Source organism: Myotis myotis, unplaced genomic scaffold (genome assembly GCF_014108235.1).
Source record: "Myotis myotis isolate mMyoMyo1 unplaced genomic scaffold, mMyoMyo1.p scaffold_m19_p_15, whole genome shotgun sequence".
In the NCBI taxonomy this organism is placed as follows: domain Eukaryota; kingdom Metazoa; phylum Chordata; class Mammalia; order Chiroptera; family Vespertilionidae; genus Myotis; species Myotis myotis.
Genome location: NW_023416319.1, coordinates 8,452,011 through 8,466,720, shown reverse-complemented (window position 1 = coordinate 8,466,720; position 14,710 = coordinate 8,452,011). Strand labels below are relative to the sequence as shown.

The window sequence follows — 14,710 nt, the reverse complement described above, 5'->3', positions numbered from 1 at the left end:
TCCTTTGACACTGCCAGTGGCACTGAGCCCAGGGGTGCGTGTTCAGGTTGCAGCAAACTTTCCTACTGTTGTTTGATTTGGGGGAGTGCTCATGTTGATATGTGGAGGGACTCGTAATAATTGCTGTGATGTAAAGCATAGCTCGAAATGCTTTGTGTCTAGATGTGAGATCAACTCTCACTTGTGTGCATTGCTATAACAGTGTTTAGCTTTTAAAAGAAAACACCAAAAAAAATACGTTTTTACTGATTTTTAGAGATAGAAGAAGGGAGAGAGATAGAGAGATGGAAACATTGATGAGAGAGAAACATCATTAATCTGCTGCCTCCTGCATACTCCTCACCAGGGGATTGAGCCTGCACCCAGGCATATGCTTTGACCAGGAATCAAACTGGTGACTTCTTGGTTCCTAAGTCGATGCTCAACCACTGAGCTACACCGGCCGGGATGTTTAGCACTTTTTGTGAGGAAGTTCCAAGGTTTCAAGAATGGAAAATGGGCTGCACTGATGGTATATTGCATTTCAAAACAAAACATACTCTTTTCTTTTGGCTGTGGTGATTCTAGTGGTTAAAAGACAAAATTGGTGAGTTTTAAACAATAGTTCCCTTGCTGCTATTCCCTGTTACTAACTGGGATCCTTTGTTCTGAGATGGTCCTCAGAAATAACTTGTGATCAGTAAACAGCCAGTTGGAAGTTGCCCTTATCACTTAATTCAAAGAGATTAATTCCAGCCAAAAGCAAAGGATCTTTGACTATTTTAATGTGTGCACTCTTGTTGGTTGAAGTGTAGTTTATATCAGACCTTTTGCAAACAGCTTGGTCTTTGTGGGTCTCTGTGGGTGTGACAGTCCTCAAGTAGTTAACTGCTGGGCTCACACATTCTTTGTACTATTGTTTGTTTCTGTTCCTAAGAAAGTATAGCCAAGTTCTAAGGTAAATGTCATTAATGCAAGATCAACAGTTTTGATTCTTATGATTTATTTCCTTTACAAGTTTTGGGTTGTTTTTAACAAATGCTGACTTACAATTGCAATGACAACTTTCAGTGCTTTCTCATGCAATGAGTTGTAATACTGACTGCTTTTTGTGTACTTGGGTTTAAAATCATTATTGATACTTTTAATTTCATAGATTAAGGACATGCAAAGACACGAACTTCTGGAATTTAGTGCTAGTGCCAGTCAAGTTGATGAACTTGCATGCTCTGTTACTCTTCATCTGTGTAATAGGCTTTTTTCTAAAGATTGTGGAGAGTGCTTACACACACCTTCAGATGAAACCTGTATTTTCTGTTGTTTCTGAATAGATTGAACACATTACTTAAAAAAAAAAAACAACCACCACTTGATTTAAAGCATAGTAGTTGAATTGACTTTTCCTCTGTGGGAATAAATACATATTCTATCTACATTTGAATACTGTAATACCATATATTTGGGCAGTGCTTTACTTAAAAGGAACTTTTACATCTAATCCCATAGTTCATCTTCACAGCACCCTTGAAAAGAAAGTACGACCCCATTTTCTAGGTGAGGCAGCTGAGGCTGAGAGGTTAGATGGCTGCCCAAAATCACACAGCCTGAAAAGTAGGTCTTCTGACTCAAAGCCGACTTCTCTCTACTGCCCCCTGCTTCTTACCTGTCTGCTGTGCTTCAATATCTTTTTAGGTTCCATCAATCTGAAGTGCATGAAACTACGGTTATATTATTAGAAAAAATTACATACATGGTTACTTAAGTAGATTTCCTTCATTCTAGTGAAAATGTAGTTGAATATTTAGTACTTTAAGCCATTCCTCCTAGAGATAGAGAAAATGTGTTTTAATTTTGTTTCATCATCTCTGGAGAAATTTGTTTTAATTTGTTAGTAATTGTAGGAGTGATGTGATGATGAGAACATAAAACTAACCTTTTGCTCAAAAGTGATACATACGTACTTTGGCATACAAGTTAATGTAAAATATTTTTATATTTGAAGGAGAGTGTGAACAGCTATATTTTATGTTTTTGAAGAGGGAGTACAAACAGCTATAATTAACACATTACACTGTTATGGTAGTGGCTAATTTTTTAACTGGCAGTTCTGACTTAATATCTAATTTCAGTTAAAAGTGAATATTTGTTTTGCTTGTACTTAAGATAGAAATTAAGAACCACGGTGACCAAGTTTTCATATACAGCATAATGATAGTTGATTTTTCTCTTTCAGAAACAGTCTGTTGGAAATAAACACTTATGAGAGAGGAAACAGTGAAGGCTAGACTAGGAGAGAAAGGACAGCATCTTGTGTGTTTGTTTATCGGAACCTTTTCTCTTTGACGTTTTCTTTAATGACCTTTGATGCCTCCACTTTTGTTGCTTACTGCTCTTCTATTAGGTAGAGTAGTTTTATTTTTCCAAGTTCTTCCTTCCAAATATATAAGCCTGGCACAGAAGATCTTCCAAATTCACAGAAATATGAGGAAGGGACACATGGGGGCTCCCTACTGTACATATAACTTTTTATTACATAAGGTACTGAAGAAAACATGGCTCCATATTAATACTGGATAAGTCTAGTTGGTGGATACATGAGCTTTATCATTTTTCGGACTTTTATGTATGTTTGAAGTACTTTATAATAAAATATCCCTGTCATCACCTGTCTATTGCACATAATAAATGTTCTTTGGTTTGTTGTTGCTCTATTTTCTGCTCCTCTTTTCTTGTGCATGCTGAGGTCATGAGCTGCTCTCCATCCTGACGTGGCTCCCTTGTCCTTTGGCCTTTGGGCACAGTCTGTCCTTGGGCTCTGGACCACTCCAGCAGGGGAAGGAAGGTTCTCTCTCTGCTCTCGCCAGCCATTATGTAGCCACTTAGATTTTTATTATAGTTAGAATTTGCCATTTTCTGAAGCACAAATGCAGGTAACAATTTAAGCTAAATTAGAAGTAAATTCTCCTAAACTCACGTGTGGAATTATGGCCAGCTGACTTTTCTGCCAGCCCTGAGTTTCTGTCTGAGAATTTTTGTGATTTTAAGTAGCAGCCTATGACAACCTCAGGAGATGTTTTCACCAACTCAAAGAGAAACTTACAAGACTTTTTTATTGTTGTTTTTACTGATAATGGGTGTCAGCTAATCTGTTAGATTCAATGGAATTTTTCCTCATGTAAAGAGTTGTTCAAATACTGATGTGCTTCCATTATATAAAAATGTATGCTGCTTTGCCCAATAAATCTTTTCATTTTGCCAGATTCCTCGTGTTCTTATTGCCAGCATTTTGCTAACTTCCTTTTCTTACTTACACATAGTAGGAGCACTACGTGCTTAGTTTGTTCATAGTCTGTTCAATTCCAGCCACAGTGAAAGTGCAAATGAAAACCATAGAATCACAAAACTTGCCTTTTTATTCTGGAAAGTTAGGGAAGCAAGTCAAAGACCACATAAAAAACCTAAGTCAGAATTCATCAGGTTCCAAGGTATTATATGCTCGTGGAAACTGCAGTTCAAACAGTTTTAATTGGATGGAGTTCACTGTCATTTGGTGGTTCAGCTGTGTGCCTTGCTCCCCAAAAGGAACTAATGTAATCAATAGCACTGGTCTCACAAGTAAACGTCTGCTAGTTTAACCCACATATTAACATACCAGCCCCCCAGGTCTTATTTCTGAGTCGGTTTAAGACAGCCGTGGGCAAACTACGGCCCACGGGCCGGATCCGGCCCGTTTGAAATGAATAAAACTAAAAAATAAAAGACCGTACCCTTTTATGTAATGATGTTTACTTTGAATTTATATTAGTTCACACAAACACTCCATCCATGCTTTTGTTCCGGCCCTCCGGTCCAGTTTAAGAACCCATTGTGGCCCTCGAGTCAAAAAGTTTGCCCACCCCTGGTTTAAGACTTTCCTGTTTGGTACAGAGTTAACATTAACTCAACAAGTATTTCCTGAGCCCCAGCTGTGTGTCTCTGACATGGCGGTAGGTGCTGTATTTACTGTTCATTAGGACCAGGTATGGCCCATCACACCTGCCTGTCCCTCATAATATCTAGTTCAGTCATAGAGAAGTAGACTAGAGCAGAGACTGTATAGCCAAACAAATAGATCACTCCCTGGTAGAGGCCGTGTGAATATTGAGACAAATCGGGTTCGGTCTAGATTTTTATTAAGGATTAAACAATGAATAGGAGTTGATGAGGAAAGCCATTCGCTATGCCTTTTCTTTTGATAGAATTCTTTTGGTGGGGCAGCCAGGAATGTAAAAGGCTCAACATTGTGAATGAGGGTGATTTATATTCTGTAATAGAGCTCTGTTGTTACATAATGCGAACTCCAGACACCAGTAACGTGAGGATCCTTACCAGCAGGACCCTAAGCTGCCAAATTCCAGGAGAGGCTGAATCCTTCTGAGGTTCGCAATGAACCACGAACCATTTGTGTGACTAGTGCGCTCATCACCAACACAACTGCCTGGACATGGCAAATGGAGCTCTTCTGGGATTAGCCAAAGAGTGACACCTGGGCAGCTCATGTGCAGGCGGTTCTGCAGGCAGACTGGCCCCCAGCAGTGCTTGCTTGAGATCAACAAAGGCTTTTTAAGGGTGGTTTTTGTTTTGTTTTCCAGATAAAAGGAGTTGGAGGGTAGCCAGTGGTTCCAAACATGAGTTAAGAAAGAGCCGCAGGATGACTTTGCTTGCCGGAATCGGTGAGGTTCCATTCCAGGATGCCCATCTGCCCAGGTGGCATTGTGGGAGGCTCACGCAAAGAACAAACACTTTTTCCATTGCCCTGCACATTGTGCAAGTTACTGGTGGAGCACTGTAGTCTAACTTCCCTAGGAAGGTTCTTGAATCCAGCCACTAGCTTTCCGATAACCTACTACCATTGGTTTCATCTAAGGCTTTAGCTGCCCAGCCTCATGCATTTTCCTTGCTTTCCTTTTATTTTACCTCGAGACCCTGAGCTGATAACCTTTCGAGGAGGAGGTGCCCACCTCTTGTGATGTGAGACCTCCAGAAGCGAGAGGGACTGTGAGTTGTATTACTGTAAGTCGGGCCTCTGCCCGCTCTGCCTCCACCAAGGGTGCAGCAGGATTCCTCTCGAAATACGTTCAACAAGTGCTTTTGCTGAGGCACACACCTGTGCATGAAAACTAGATACAAAACTTGGGAGCATTAACAGTTTGAAGTAGAGTGCTTATGCAGTTTGGTGTGTTGATTGAATGACTAACTTCTATCACCCAAGCCTTTGCCTCCCTCGTAGATATTCCATGTGTACTTGATTCAGCCAGAAGGCATCACATTTCCCAAAAGCATATCCAGTAAGATCTTGTGCACAATTCTTCTCACTGTAAAGGAGTTGGTATGTGGGCTTTAAGCCTTGGAACAATTGGTACCTACCCCAAACCTAAGGGGCTTCAACTCTGAGATGGCGGTGTTTCTGTTCCTTGGGTCTGTGCCCTCATCTGCCCCCCCCCCCCCTTCCTAATTCTGGCTCTGGCTTAATTTGCTACCTTGTGGGGCACTTTGGAATAAGGCCCTTTGTTTCCTCCGGGATGGTTTCTTTGCCATTTACGGTTATTTCCTGTTCTTTCATTTCTCAGCAAGAGGGTTCTGGAAATTCACAATTTTTTGCCTCTGTGTTGTACCCCACTTTGGGCCTTTTCATATATGCCCTCCTTGCCTTCACCATTTGGAGGACTGGATGCAAACAGTTTGAATTGGGCTTTCCTAGATGGGAACCATTGTACCCATCGGTCTTTGATTTTATAGGCCAGGGAAGTGAGCAGTTGAAGAGTAAGCATGTTTTCTCTGCCACAAAGCCAGCAGGCAACCCAGACCCCCTTTTCTCCAAAGCAGTGGCCATTCCACTGCACCGGTGTCGCCACTGATCTCTGCATGGCATTCAGAGTCATCTGCACGGCTTGTGGGTTTACTATTGAGACATGCCGTACGGGCAATTCATGAATGAATTCATTGTGTGTGTGTGTTTTATTAACCCTCACCCGAGGATATTTTTCCATTGGTTTTTAGGGAGAGTGAAAGAGAGAGGGAAAGACAGAGAGAAACACATCAATTGGTTGCCTCCTGAATGAGCCCTGACCAGGGCCCTGGCTGGGGAGGAGCCTGCAACCAAGATACGTGCCCTTGGCCAGAATGGAACCCGGGACCTTTTGGTCTGCAGGCCGATGCTCTACCCACTGAGCAAAACTGGCTAGGACTGAATTCACACTTTAAAAGGGCACTTACTCTGTAGAGTTACCAGACACTGGGAGCGTGAAGATGAAGAAGGCAAGAACTTGGAAGCAAGGGACTTACGACACAAGCCTTTTGGAATGATGGTCCTTCGTGGTGACTTTATTTTTTTAAATTTCCACAGGTCTTCACAAAAGAGGGGTTGTGAAAAGGTACAATAGTAGCTGCCCGTCTCCTCTCTATTAAAAGCCTCCAGCCTTGCTAGTCTCCTGCCACTCACCACTCGAGCTGGTGTCTGCCTTTCCCTCCTCCCCACAGGCACCTGGGACAGAGGGATTCTTCTTGGATGTGAAGGAATCTGAAGCAACTGGTATTCCACCACTATTTATAGTTTAACCTGTTACTTCTTAACCATGGAATAAAATTTTAATTTGCCACCAATTAAAGATGTCAAGCTCTCAGAAAACTCTAGAATTGAAAATTGGCTTCTCTAAGGTAAACTTGATTAGGCAACATTGTGCAGACAAATGTTAACCAATCATAACAGGTGGGGGAGAAGGCTGTCAGCTGTGAGATTTCCACTTTTACCAGGACTTGAGGGCTGCCCGTCTCAAACCCACTCTGTCCAGAGCAGCATAGGCCACTCGCCACATGTGGCTACTGAGCACTTAACATGTGGAGAAACTAAATTGAGATGTGCAGTAAATGACAGCAGAATTTTAAAGACTATAAAGTACCTCTATAAGGTGTCCCACAAATGTATTACACACTCTTTGAATAATTACAAAGGCAATGTTTATTAAAGTACATTTCCTTTTCAAGAGGGAGCCATCAGCTGTTATAGTGTGTTTACTTTTTGGGGGGACACCTTGTATCTTGTTTACATGTTGAGATACTAGGGATCAACTGGGTAAATATTATTAAAATTAAATTCACCTGTTTCTTTTCACTTCTTTTCAAATGTGACTACTAGAACGTTTAAAATCACCCATGTGGCTTGCATTACATTCCTATGGGACCTGTCCATCTGAGGCAGAGGCCGCCCCTCCCCCAGCACTGAGCCCTGCAGGCAGGCTCCCCTGCACGGGTGCGCATGCGCTGCTCTGGCAATGTTGGGAGGGTTGTACACCAACTGAGAACCACAGAAATGAAACGTTTTTAGAAAAAAAAAATGTTTAAGGAAAGGTGTAAAACAAGACAAAGCACTAGTCTACCCGATTGACATTTACAAGAATAATGCGAAGAGCATGGGAAAAAGGAGACAGGTCCATCTTCCTGGAGGGTATTTAATAATACACATCAAAAGCCTTAAATTGCACATACCCAAATTTACCTTCTTGCCTTTTGAGTAACTGAGTAAGCACAAATATCCAGTTGCACGATTAAAATTAAAAGTTAATGACCAACAATAGCAGATAGGTTCACTACATTAGGACATTAAATAGGGTCTACAAAACATAGAAAGTTGTTCAAGATTTTTGTATCAGTAGAAAGACACCGGAAGAATACACACCACAGTATTAACAGTGATCGTCGCTGGATGGTGGAATGGGTGTGGTTTTTCAACTTGCTTACTCGCATTTTCTTCTGCGCAACGAACACACATTATGCAATGAGGCTTTTTGGGCGAGTATGAAAGCTATAGACTACACAATGGTAGCCACCATTTACGAGTGCTTCTATTGACGAGGCATTGTGCCAGGCACCGTGCGGTTTTGCTTTGTGGCGTTTAAACTTTAAAAATCAGCCACCTTCTAGACTTAAGCAGGGATATTGACTAAAAGGCCCACTTATTACAGCGCAATTCCAATGACTGGACAGTCAGGTAAACAAACGGCGATCGCCATGGCAAACAGAAACGATGCCAAAGGCAACATTTTTCGCCTGAGTCGGAGCGATAAATCCTGCAGAGACCGCGCACGGCACAGTTCTCGCTGCTGCACCGCTCCCAGGCCGGGACCCCGCGCAGGAGGAAGCACCTTCCTTGATTGCCGACCTGAGCCGACAGCTCCTTTTTAAACGCGAGCGGCGATGCGGGCGGGGTTCCCAGAAGCGCCCGGTGCGCCGCCCGCGCCGCGTTCTCCTCCTTCCCCTGCTCGGAGCTACAGGTGCTCCACGTGGCTCCCACCGGGCGCCCTCCGCGGGCCTGCAGCGCCCCCTGGCCACGCCGCACCGGCCCGGGCCAGCCCGCCGCCTCGGCGTCCGGTCCCGCCGTCCGGTCCTGCCGTGCGCTCCTCGCCGCGCTCGTCCTGGGGAGTCGGAGCCCAGCGCTGTCTCCGCGCCGCAGGAGCCCTGGTGGCCGGGCCCGCTGGCGCCCACCGAGAGGACGCCGGTTCCTTATTCGCGCTCCCCGGAGACGGGCCGGCTCGACCCCCAGGCGCCCCACCTGGAGCGCGGAGACCGTGCGCTGCGGGCTTTGTTCGGCGCTGTCTGCGCTCACCGAGCGCGGCCGCGGGCAGGCGGCGTCCCGGGGAAGCGCGCACCTGGCGCCCGCTGTCCCCGAACCGGCCGGGGTCTGGGACGGTGCGCGCCGCGGGCCCCACAGCGACCCCTCCCTTGGGTCCTGGGCACCGGAGCGTCGAGCCCAAGGGCAAGAACCGCAGGTAAGGGGACAGGGGTTGGGTGGCTGCGGGTGGAGGAGGGAACCACGTACTAAACGCGAGCTGCTTGGCACAGTCACAGAAGGAGCTCGTCTTCTGAATCAAGGCTTTGGGGACATGCCTGAGCGCCTCCCCTCCCTCCACCACTCATTACAGAGCATCTGCACGTGTTCTGGTTACTCCGGAGCAGTTTTTCCAGACAGCTGAGTGCCCCCCACCCCCGCCCCCCAGAAGTCTCTGCAACCGAGCCAGAGAGGGGCCCGCTGCCCCCAGAGACTCGCCCTTGGGCAGTGGGAAGTCCAGGGGGTTGCCCTTCAGGGTGATTTTGCTCCACCATCATCACCTGACCCCGGCTTACTCACCTGCTGGGCCCGTAGCCGGAGTAGCAGAGTTTCGCCTTTGAAACTTGCCAGAGAGGGTCTGTTTAAAAACATGGTGGGCACCCAGAGGGAGGAGGGCCCCCTTTCAGCGGGGATACCAGGCAGTGTGTTTGCTGTCTTGGAACTGAATTGGAGCTTGACAGTTTTCAGATTATGAGGTCTTTTAATTTAAAAACAACAAAAACCCTAGAACCTCTAAGTGTTTTATAAATTGAGGTCTAAAAATGTAAGCTCAATGTGACATTGCGTTAAGAAATGTGCATTTATCGAGAAAAGAGAAGGAGCAAGTCAGAGACCTGAGAGCGGTAGCCCTGCAGTTGGCAATGGCCATGGGAGCCTGTTGGTAAGGCTGCTGGCCTTCAGCAGCCTGCAGCCATTCTTATTGGCTGAGGGGACACAAAGCCCACTGAGCCCTTTTCCAGGTGGGCTATAGCCAGTTCTCTTCCTTTGTAGACGGACATCCAGCTCAGAGTCAAACTCTTGACTGTGTAAGAATTTCCCAGACTAGGTCCCCAGGCAAATCCCAGGGAGAGAGGAGAGGGACTTCCTTCCTTGATCATCCCTGTCTGTTGGACTGAAGATCATCAATGGCGTATTTTTCTTGAAATCTGGTTTTTGGTTTGCCATCTAGAGCTTGAAGTAGCTCCCCCCCCCCCTCCCCCCCCCCCCAATAGACTGGTAAACTCAGGTCCCCTGGAATAAATTATAGTCAGATGCCCATGTGTTTACAGACAAGGAAACAGACCCAGAGAGGTTGAAGACTGCCCAAGGGCAAATGGGAAAGCATGGAGGAACCCAGACTCCGGGGTGTGTAATGAGCTTCATAAATGGCGCAGTCATTACGTGGCAAGTGATGCCATTAAACTACTGGTGCAAATGTGAAAACCTTTTGTTAAGATTGTCCCCACCAGGCTTGGTTAAGATTATCCGCACCAGGTTATATAAATGAAATTTCACATAATTACACCAATGGAGGGGTCAGCAACACTATGAGGTGTTTAGGAACAGTGGTCCTCAGACTTTTCTTGTTGCTGTTAATCCTTACCCAAGGATTTTTTTCTATTGATTTTTAGAGAGAGTGGAAGGGAGAGGGAGAAAGAGAGAAGAATCGATGTGAGAGAGACACATCAATTGGTTGCCTCCCTCATGCACCCCGACCAGGGCCAGGGATTGAGCCTGCAACCGAGGTACATGCCTTTGACCGAAATTGAACCTGGGACTCTTTGGTCTATAGGCCAATGCTTTATCCACTGAGCAAAACTGGCTCGGGCAGTCCTCAAACTTTTGTACTTGACATATCAGTGAGAAAGTTGTTTTAATTGGGAGGACTGTAACAGAATAGCTAATTTTTTTTCCCAATTGGTTTACATTCATTATTATTTGTTGAAGCAGGGGGTCCCTCGGGGGTGAGGACGACGGAGCCCCAACGCGCTGGGCGTCTGCATGCACGACGCCGGAGACCAGGTTCGGTGACGCAGATCCGTTTTATTGTGGAACTACAGGGGTATATATAGCATGAGGGGACCAATCAGAGGGAGACACGTTGCTACAGGCGACCAATGGCTGAAAGGCTGGGGTACTGTGCACGTGGCTCTAGGAGTTAGTTCAGGCGGGCATTGCTACTTCCTGGTGTGCCGAGGAAGCATGTCATGGTGGAGTGTGCTCACACCATTGCATCAGCCGCAGCGCTGAGACATACTTCCCGAGCTCTACGTACATCTCCCCCTTCCTTTCTAATTAGCGCCAAAACAAAGGAGTTGTCACTACTCAGAAGGAGATAGAAGGGTGGCCTTACAGACGGGTAAAAGGAGTAGCAGAGGCACGTGCCACTGGAAACTGGGTACTGTCTACACCAACTGGCATGAGAACGCCAGGGTGAGGTATCACAGTCCACAGTTCTTATCTGTGCGCCCCTGTGCTATTAGCTGTGATGATAGCACACATTAATAAGAATAACGTTCCTGCCGACGGGCTCCCCTCTGGCGCCATGCGCACAGCTTGGTCCTGTAGAGCCTTGATGTCACCCCAGGTGATGGGGTGGGCTTGTCAGTGTCTAGGTCGTCTCCGTCGTCGGGGCTGGTTCTCTTCTATGGTCAGGTCCTTCATTTCCTCCACGGGGGGCGATGGTGGTGATCTACGGCTCATCGCTGGTGGAGTAGGGTTTGACGTCACGAGCAGGGATCCACGTGGGACTTTTGTCGCCTTCTGGAAAAACACAAGCAAACCCTCTCCCCTGGGTTAAGAGCGGGTACGAGGGGGGTCTGTGTCTCCTTCAAGCAATTGGAAGAGGGGGCCTAGGGCCCCGGTGGAGATTGATAAGCTGTTCCTAACCCAGTTAGTCTGGCCACATAGTTCCTGTAGCGCATGTAGGGAGATGGTATCAGGAATTGCAAGCTGAGGAGCTATGGCTACTATTTGTTCATGTATTTTATATCCTAAAAAGGAGTATGGAGGAATGGTCTGGACCTTTTCGGGAGCTATATGGAGGTTAAGAGCTCGTAGGTTGCTAATAAGTGTTTGGTAGCATGCCTCTAGCCATATAGGGTCCCTATGGGCAATAAGGATATCATACATGTAATGAGTGATAAAGCATTGTTTGGCTAGAGGTTTGGTTGTCACTCCAACGTAAGCCTGGCACATGGTAGGGCTGTTCTTCATGCCCTGGGGGAGTACCTTCCATTGGTATCTATCTGCCGGTAGTTGATGGTTGGTAGAGGGCACTGAAAAGGCAAAGTAGGGCCTGTCCTCCGGGTGCAACGGGATAGAGAAAAAGCAGTCTTTAATATCTATGATTTTTATATGTGCTTCCCTTGCGATAGCGAGGGATGAGGCAGTCCCGGTTGTAGAGGGCCTAGTTTTTTCATGTGTCTATTTACAGCTCTGAGGTCCTGTTGAAATCTCCATTTTACTTTATCCTTCTTTTGTATAACAAAGACTGGAATATTGTGAGGGCTGAGAGAGGGTTCAACATGTCCAGCATCTAGTTGTTCCTGTACTAAATGCTTAAGGGCAAGTAATTTCTCTTGCGGTAAAGGCCACTGTTCTACCCATATGGGGTCGGTGGTGTCCCATGATAACTTTATTGGCTGTGGCGCCGGTGGGTGAACAGTGGCCCCTAGGATTGGGGGGGCGCTGCGGTGTATATGATTGCATTGACCACCTCAAGGATGTCTCGGCCCCACAAAGTGTGGGGGATGTCAGTCATGAAGAGTGGGCGGAAAGTCCCGGTATTCCCATCTGAGTCCGCCCAGGAGAGTCCCCTGGCAGCTTGGGCAGCCCTCTTGTAGCCGCTGACTCCCTGAACTAGCGGACCGGAAGTGGTTGGCCATTTGGAACTCCCCTTCTCCTCTTGAATAACCGACACGTCTGCCCCAGTATCTGCTAGCCTTTCTATTCCCTCTCCCTCGACCATTAAGGTAAGGAACGCCTTGCTCTGTGTAAGAGGTAGCGTCCAATATACCCCTTGGGTCGGCTGCTCTCTTACTGGCGGGGCTGAGAGCTGCCCCTCTTCTCGTTTAAAGGGGGCAGTGGATTGCCATCTTTATCCTTATTGGATCTGCAGTCCCTGCGCCAGTGTAGTCACTTTCTACAGCGGGGGCAAACGGAGGGGGTTTTTTCCCCCTCCCCTCCCTGTTTTCTCTTCCTGTTAGGGCAATCCTTCGCAAAATGGCCGATCCCTTTACACTCATAGCATGCTCCTTTCTGCCCTCCCGATTGTCCTCCTAGATTGATATGAGCGGCCAGCACTGCCGCAAGGGTGGCGGCCGACTTACTGCCTACATCTCGACAGGTAAGCACCCAGTCGTCTATACTGCCTGCTTTCACCGGAGCGATTGCCTGGCGGCACTCAGTATGAGCCCCCTCCCAGACGACCTCTCTGGTAAGGGCTTCCGCTGCCTGGGCGTGAGTAACCTTATGGTCCACAGCTTCCCTGACTCTATGTAAAAATTCCGAAAGCCCTTCATTGGAACCCTGTACGAGCTTGGTCAGTCGCGTAGGCTTACCCCTCGGATTTATCTGGGCGAAAGCGCGCATAGTACAGAGGCGGACTTGATCAAAATATCTAGCGTGCCCCTGGGCCTGGACAGCAGGGGAAGAGAAAACTCCTTCTCCCTGTAGTGCTTCTGCCTCATCGTGCGGATTATGGGCTTATCCTGCTACCGCGACTCGGTTGCGTTCCGCCTGTTGCTTGCACTGTTCATAAAACAAAGCCTTCCACTGAATCATGTCCCCTGGGGCTAGTATGGTGCGAGAGAGGCATTTCCAATCATGAGGGCAGTTAAGATTTATACTAAAATTTTCAAGTAGCTGTTGGGTGCCATGTCCCTCTGCCGGCATTGGGATTGGTATAGCCCTGTCCAGGGATTATCGTTCGTGTCCCCAACAAGGGGGGCCGGAGCAGTCTGCTGCGGGCGACCTGCGCTTGGCTTCCTGCCCTGCGCTGTTTCGGCCGAGGTAGCGGCTTCCCCCGCTTTAGTTTCGTTTTGTTCCGCTTCCTTCTGAGCTCTGTTGGTGGTAGATACTTCCCAAGGGTCGGCCTGTGGGGGACCCTCAGGTGCCGGGGAGTGGTGGTAGTGACCGGGGGATTGTAAGGTGGCAAGGGAAGCTTAGGGGGAGGCTTGTCCTTCGCTGTGGCTGAAAAGGCTGTGGGCACTGGGAGTGGCGGTTCGGGCGGAGCTGGACAGGCAAGCCAGGATAGCTAAGATGGCTGGCATCAGAGAAGGGGGTAACGATTTTTCCTCGTGGACCTCAGCGGATCGAATCCTTTTCAAGACCTTCTCCCAAGTGGAGGGGTCCCAAATGGGGGCCTCGATTAACCAGATTGGACTGTAATAGATATTCCCAATGAGATTGGAGTTCCTTTTCAGAGACCTTAACTCGCCTGCTCTGCAGTAAGGCGTGGAGCGCGCGCGCTTGTGGCACTCTCGCCGAAGGGGGTAGGTTTCCCATGTTACTGTAGAGGGTCGCTCACCCGTCCAGCCGTTCCGGAGCCCCACGTTCGGGCGCCAGATGAAGCAGGGGGTCTCTCGGGGGTGAGGACAACGGAGCCCCAACGCGCTAGGGCATCTGCATGCACGACTCCAGAGACCAGGTTCGGTGACGCAGATCCGTTTTATTGTGGAACTACAGGGGTATATATAGCATGAAGGGACCAATCAGAGGGAGACACGTTGCTACAGGCGACCAATGGCTGAAAGGCTGGGGTACTGTGCACGTGGCTTTAGGAGTTCGTTCAGGCAGGCGTTGCTATTTCCTGGTGTGCCGAGGAAGCATGTCATGGTGGAGTGTGCTCACACCATTGCATCAGCCGCAGCGCTGAGACATACTTCCCGAGCTCTACGTACAATTTGTGTTAGTTTCAGGTGGCTAACATTTTATTTTATCTCACAAGGATATAAAAAAAATTCCTCCCGTCATCTACAAGGCTATAGGGGTCTCTTGGGGACCCTCACAGGAAAGAGTCTATCCAGGCAACACCCTCATTTCAGCGTCATCCCAAGCCAGCTCGTGGGACAGCTGAATACACTTGAAGTTCTCCCTTTAGTTTAC

The 14,710-nt window shown here is 47.5% G+C and overlaps 1 protein-coding gene across 5 annotated transcripts in view; it reads left to right on the top strand.

The window, feature by feature from the left end:
• Positions 1 to 7,800: 7,800 nt before the first annotated feature.
• VWA2 (von Willebrand factor A domain containing 2) overlaps positions 7,801 to 14,710 on the top strand; it is a 38,941-nt gene continuing 32,031 nt past the window's right edge. For 2 of the 5 annotated variants that reach the window (XR_004972111.1, XM_036335900.1), the window contains exon 1: positions 7,802 to 8,783. Coding sequence is in view for 3 of the 5 variants with exons in the window: in XM_036335900.1 (XP_036191793.1) it covers positions 8,212 to 8,783 (572 nt within the window). In the remaining 2 variants the exon portion in view is untranslated. Of the gene's footprint in view, positions 8,784 to 12,886; positions 12,951 to 14,710 lie in introns of all 5 variants that reach the window. The other 3 variants (XM_036335902.1, XM_036335901.1, XM_036335903.1) reach the window with 3 other exon arrangements.